The following is a 6,881-nucleotide window of genomic DNA, read 5'->3' on the forward strand; positions in this document are numbered from 1 at the left end:
TGCGATGGTGAATCCAGCCCCTGATATTATATCTTGGTCAGAAGGGGACATTTAACTGGATCTATATCTTCTCGTTTGAGCCCAATTTCTTACCTATAGAGTGTATCAATTATATTTCATATACTATTGTTCTATTAATGGGAAATAGATGTTACATCAAAATGTTTCAGATAAAACCTTTCACTGTCTTTGGAAACACTTCTTCAGTGTCAGTTAAGAGGAAACTGTTACCACGAGTTTGCTTTTATCAAGAATCAGGAAGTACTATGAGATCAGCATTAGACTTTTTAAAAATGTTGGTATGTGTAGGAGACTACGTCTTTTAGGTATTCGACTGGAAAAGACACTTGTTAGAATTGTCTGGCTGGCTTAGTTTGCTGTATTAAGTTTGATGTCATGTCTACTCATGACACAAATTCTTCTCATGGGATGCCATTTACTAATGACACAAATTCTTCTGATGTGAGGCCAGCTAGTAATGACATAAATTCTTTTCCAAACATTGCTTTAGCATTTTTAATGAGCTTACTAGCTTTTGCTATAATGCTAGGAAATGCTGTGGTCATTTTAGCTTTTGCGGTGGACAAAAATCTTAGACATCGAAGTAATTACTTTTTCCTTAACTTGGCCATTTCGGACTTCTTTGTTGGTAAGTTACATATATTTATTTAAGATAATCTTTCTCGATTATAATGTATTTCTAAAAACATAAAATGAGCTTTTATTATTTCAAAGGACTATATAAAATTAGGTACTATTAGAAATAAAAAGTTTAAGGATTTAAATTCAGGGGAGGCTGTATGGTACTATATGGGAATGATATATATATGTAAATAAGGTTTGTAGGGGAATTTTCCTCTAAAAACAGTTTCTTTTTATGGAATAAAAATAAGTCCAGTATTGCTTTAATCTAAGAGTTATTTTTTTTCTTGAGCTATTTTTCTTGCATGTTTAGGTTTAGAAGTATTCCTTTTTAAGTAAGCATAGTTTCTTTAATATCACAGTGTTAGAGTTATAGGAAATGATGCATATACTGGTAATTGGCACAATCAGAAAATAGGATGTTCAGGTCAAATAGTATAGCTGATATTATTTTATGATATGATATATCATATCATGTTGTAAAGTACACCCAACACTAACCTACTTTGCATATGATATGGTATCATAGTGTTAAATAACTGTAAGATCATAGAAATCAAAGTAATCATTCTTTGAAAATGTGCACTTCATAATTTCTTACTGCCTGATGATCATTTTCCACAATCCTTATAATAGTGAGTGTATAGTGAAAGTCACTCAGTTGTGTCCAACTTTTTGTGACCCCATGGACTGTACAGTCCATGGAATTCTCCAGGCCAGATTACTAGAGTGGGTAGCCTTTCCCTTCTTCAGGGAATCTTTCCAACCCAGGGATTGAACCCTGGCCTCCCACATGGCAGGTGAATTCTTAACAAGCTGAGCCACCAGGGAAGTGCATATCCTTGTAATAATAAGTAAATATGCAGAAGTGTCTACTGCTGGTATTGTCTTATAGGACCTCCTAGTTAATTTGTTACTGCGTATAGCTACATAAACACTTACAATTATGTTAAAATGGAGCAAAACTAACAGAACACTTAAGTTTAGTGCCTGGAACATAGTGATTGCTTAACTTGTGTTAGTCTTTTCACTCTTGATTTCTCTGTAGACAAATGTCAACTCAAACCAAGTTCACAAATGTTAGTAGAGTACCTACCATGTATAAGTACTGTTAAGTACCAAGTGCAAATAGATGATAAGGAGAGATAGACGGACTAGGTTAATCTGTTTCTTTAATAAGCCTTCAAAATAGTACAGTAGATAAGAGAAGTTCAGAAATGACTAACAGGACAAATTGATATGAGAACCTACAAAGACCTACCAAGTGTTATAGGCACTCAGAGGTGGGTGGCAGGGAGCGGTTGGTGGGGGGCAAGGGGAACACATTTTGTTAGAGGATGCTGCTGCTACTGCTGCTAAGTCGCTTCAGTCGTGTCCGACTCTGTGTGACCCCATAGACAGCAGCCCACCAGGCTCTCCCGTCCCTGGGATTCTCCAGGCAAGAACACTGGAGTGGGTTGCCATTTCCTCCTCCAATGCATGAAAGTGAAAAGTGAAAGTGAAGTCGCTCAGTCGTGTCCGACTCCTAGTGACCCCATGGACTGCAGCCCACCAGGCTCCTCCATCCATGGGATTTTCCAGGCAAGAGTACTGGAGTGGGGTGCCATTGCCTTTGTTAGAGGATAGTGGCCTCTAAAATGAACGTTAGGCAATGGGAATAATTTCCATAGGCAGAGATGGGGAGGGCAGAGAATTCCAAGAATCAACAGCGATATGCTGATAAGTGTGATATGCTTCCTAAGTGTGAGCTCCAGGCTGGCTTGTGTGCAAATGGGCTATATGAGAACAGCAAAGGGTGAAGATGGAATAGTTGGAATCTATACAGTGAAGGCCTTTGAATACTAGTGTGAGTCTGGATTGGAGCTTATTCAGAAGGCAATGTGACATTTAACTGAGTAATTGGGTTGAAGCTTCACATTAGAGGCATCAGAAGAGATGTAGGAGATGGGAGAAGCTGGAGCAGGGGGTGGCTTGGTTTCTGAGAATCCTGCAGTGACCTTGGCAGAAATCAGCAGTGAGGCTCTGAGCGAGGGTCAGTTCAGTCACTTAGTCGTGTCCAACTCTTTGCAACCCCATGGACTGCAGCATGCCAGGCTTTTCTGTCCATGACCAACTCCTGGAGCTTGCTCAAACACATGTACATTGAGTCAGTGATGCCATCCAACCATCTCATCCTCTGTTGTCCCCTTCTCCTCCTGCCTTCAGTCTTTCTCAGCATCAGGGTCTTTTCCCAGGAGTCAGTTCTTGCCATCAGGTGGCCAAAGTATTGGAGTTTCATCATCAGTCCTTCCAATGAATATTCAGGACTGATTTCCTTTAGGATTGACTGGTTGGATCTCCTTGCAGTCCAAGGGACTCTCAAGAGTCTTCTCCAACACCGCAGTTCAAAAGCGTCAATTCTTCGGCACTCAGTTTTCTTTATAGTCCAACTCTCACATCCATAAATGACTGCTGGAAAAACCATAGCCTTGAACAGACAGAAATTTGTTGGCAAGGTAATGTCTCTGCTTTAAGTAAAAAGCAGAGCCAGTACTTTGCCAACGAGGGTAAGAGTGGAAATAAGTTTAGGAGGCAGAGATGCAATGGGGGTCGGGTTGTCAGGCAGGAGAAAGACGTGTTAAAGACTGAGTTCGGGAGATGAGAGAAGTATGACATTCCTCAGAGAAATAGGGAGCATTTGGGAAAGCAGTTTATGCTTCTGATATTGCAATGATAAAAGTTTTGGAGGAAACCTCTAGTTGGAAACATTGACTTAGGAATCCAGGTATAGAAATGACAGGATCACAGAGAAAAGTGGAGAACTAATATAGAAGCATTAAAAACATGTGGCAGTCTCATTTTTCTCCTCAGTTCTGCCCCTCCAGGTAACCAACACCAACAACTTGATATAGATCCTTCCACATCACTCTCTTTGCTCACGTGTGCAAGGGTGTGTGCTCAGTTGCTCAGTCATGTCTGACTCTTTGTGACCCCATGGACTGTAGCCTGCTAGACTCCTCTGTTCCATGGGATTTTTCCAGGCAAGAATACTGGAGTGGGTTTCCATTTTCTTCTCCAGGGGTTCTTCCTGACCCAGGGACTGAACCCAAATCTCCTGCATTGACAGGTGGGTTCTTCACTGCTGAGCAACCAGGGAAGCCCTTTATGCTCACATAAACAGATAAAGTGAAAGTGAAGTCAGTTGTGTCTGACCCTTTGCGACCCCACGGACTATAGCCTACCAGGTGTCTCCGTCCATGGGATTTTCCAGGCAAAAGTAGTGGAGTGGGTTGCCATTTCCTTCTCCAGGTGATCTTCCCGACCCAGGGATCGAACCCGGGTCTCCTGCATTGTAGGCAGATGCTTTACCGTCTGAGCCACCAGGGAAGCCCGCACAGATAAATACACGAGTATATTTATGTGAACAGAGAATATTCTATTATAAATATATGTATCCCCCTCCTTCTTCACAGAGCTGTACAACTTTTAGATGATATTCAACACTTAAAATGGATGATGTATTTTGACTATTCCAAAGGAAGTAAGGACTTGTATACCTCATGGTCAGAAGGGATGCGGTAAAAATATATCCAAGGGAGAAAGACTGAGGCCTGAAGCTTTTGAATGAAGATGGTTCTAGACAAGAACAGAGTGCCTCTGTATAAGGCCTCAGCATCATGGCAGGCCTACCATTGTGGTCTTGAGCATCACAATCTGTGGTTCCTCTTTGAGAAATGTCCCTGCAGATGTGATGACTCAGCAGTCCTGGTGGTCCTCCTCTATCGTCAGGTGGATGGGAAAAGAAATGGCTTTGCTCCTGATGACAGCAGTTGGACACGGGCCAGAATCTCTCTTAATCAGCTGGTCTCATCCTTCACATTTTCCCTGCCCCCTGCAAGCTTCATCCAGAGGTCCACTGATCTAATGCAGTCGTCACCATGACAGCACAGGGCTTGGCAGAGTCTTCGAGAGCATTTTGTAACTAGATTTGAGTTTTGTGTCAATGCTGTTCTTTCTTTGCCATGCTCGGAAGTGTGTCTTTTTAGCTCTGAGCCTATAGGACCTCATGGTGGTGGTGGGCCTAGATGGGCCTTGTGAGAGATTTTCTGTAGCTGTAAGATAGCAATTCTTAATATTTAGGGTCATGAGATCCAGAGCTCCACATCCATGTGGTGATGCCAGTGCAGGTTAGAGCATCACGTGCTCCGTATGGTGGGCTTTCTGGCTGAATGTCGTCTTGTCACAGGTTTTTGAACTGGTCTCCTGTAGAAGTAATTTCTTAAAATTTTTGCCACCTGAGCAGCTTCCTAGGCTGAATTTAGTTGAAAAGGAAAGATTTATTGAGGAAAAATTTCAGTATCAGGTGCATTAACATATCTCATCTATCTATTATTCCAGAAAAATATTATTTATATCTATGAGTGAGTGAGTGAAGTCGCTCAGTCGTGACCGACTCTTTGCAACCCCATAGACTGTAGCCTACCAGGGTCCTCTGTCCATGGGATTTTCCAGGCAGTAGTACTGGAGTGGATTGCCATTTCCTTCTCCAGGGGATCTTCCCAACCCAGGGCTTGAACCCAGGTCTCCCGCATTATAGACAGATGCTTTACCATCTGAGCCACTAAATTGTTATCACATGACCAATGCTTCCATCTATGGGTACTTTTTTCATATCTACATTTGTGTGGGTATGTATGGGCTACAAAGCACATGATGGGTGATCCAGACAGGATCTTCAAGGGCAAAAGGTTATTGTTGATGACAGAGTCTGAACCACATTTTCAGGATGGCAAAGTGTATCTTTAGTATAAGTATAATTCAGAAGTATTGTGGATTCAGTTCCAGACTGCTGCAATAAAGCAAAAATCAAAATAAGAGTCACATGAATTTTTTGGTTTCTCAGTGCATGTAAAAGGTATAGCTGCAGTCTACTAAGTGTGCAATAACATTATGTCTAAAAAAATAATGTACACACCTTAATTTAAAAATATTCTGTGGTAAAAAATGCTAACCATTTTCCAAGCCTTAACACAGTCATAATCTTTTTGCTTATGGGAAGGTCTTGCCTTGATGTTGATGGATGCTGACTGATCAGGGTGGTGGGTACTGAAAGCTGGGGTGCCTGTGGCAATTTCCTAAAATGAGACAACACTGAAATTTGCCACATTCGTTGGCTCTTCCTTTCACTTGAATACTTACGGGTCATTTTAGGGTTATTAATTGGCTTAATTGCAATGTTGTTATGTCTCATGGAATAGGGAAACCTGAGGAGACAAGGAAATGGCAGGCTGGTGAGGCAGTCAGAACACACACAACATTTATGAAGCTCACTGAATTATTTGGGCAAAGTTCATGGAGCTCCAAAACAATTAAAACAGTAACATCAAAGATCACAACAAACATAATAATAAAAAAATAAAAATATTGTGAGAAGTAGCAAATGTGACATAGAGACACAAAAGAAGCAAATGCTATTGGAAGAAATACCACTGCCAGACTTTGCTCAATGCAGGGTTGCCATGAACCTTCCATTCATAATAAATGCAGTATCCGTGAAGTGCAACAAAGCGAAGCACAACAGAGTGAAGTGTGCTGGTACCTTGAGGCCTCAGATCCGGACTCTTCTCTTTCCCTCTGTGTTCGTCAGCTCAGGTTGCCCCAACAGAATAACCACAGTCTGAGTGACTTTATAGCAGTTCACTTTCTCAGAGCTCTGGAGGCTAGGACATCCCAGGTGCCAGCTGATTTGGTGCCTGGTGAGGGCTCTCCTCCTGGCCTGTAGATGGCTGCCATCTTGCTTCATCCTCATCTGGCCTTGAGAGACAGTGAGCGAGTGAGCTTCCTGTGTTTCTTCCCCTAAGGACACTAAGCCTGTTGGATTAGGGCTCTACCCTTACAACCTAATTTAACTTCAATTACCTCCTTATAGGCCCTATCACTTTGGGGATTCGGGCTTCAGCATGTGAATTTTGGGGGAGGGTGACACAACCGTTCAGTCCATAACACCCTCAATACAATCACTGTTATCCACAGATTGCTCTGTCAGTCCAAAGAATTCACTAGGGCTTTCAGCTTCCCCTCTACCTTTTGACTGTCATTTTCTCATGGAAGATGCAGTTTTGTTTTTTTTTAACTTTATTTTTAATTGGAGGATAATTGCTTTGTGTTGGAGACCCAGGTTCGATCCCTGGGTCAGGAAGATCCTCTGGAGAAGGAAATGGCAACCCACTCCAGTACTCCTGCCTGGAAAATCCCATGGA

At 41.9% G+C, this 6,881-nt stretch overlaps 1 protein-coding gene across 1 annotated transcript in view; it reads left to right on the top strand.

The window, feature by feature from the left end:
* Positions 1-342: 342 nt before the first annotated feature.
* The window catches only part of HRH4 (histamine receptor H4), a 14,321-nt gene continuing 7,782 nt past the window's right edge, over positions 343-6,881 (top strand). The window contains exon 1 of the mRNA XM_040264760.1: positions 343-649. Coding sequence (XP_040120694.1) covers positions 397-649 — 253 coding nt within the window. The 5' untranslated portion in view covers positions 343-396. The remainder of the gene's footprint in view (positions 650-6,881) is intronic.

Source organism: Oryx dammah, unplaced genomic scaffold, assembly GCF_014754425.2.
Source record: "Oryx dammah isolate SB20612 unplaced genomic scaffold, SCBI_Odam_1.1 HiC_scaffold_22, whole genome shotgun sequence".
NCBI lineage: Eukaryota > Metazoa > Chordata > Mammalia > Artiodactyla > Bovidae > Oryx > Oryx dammah.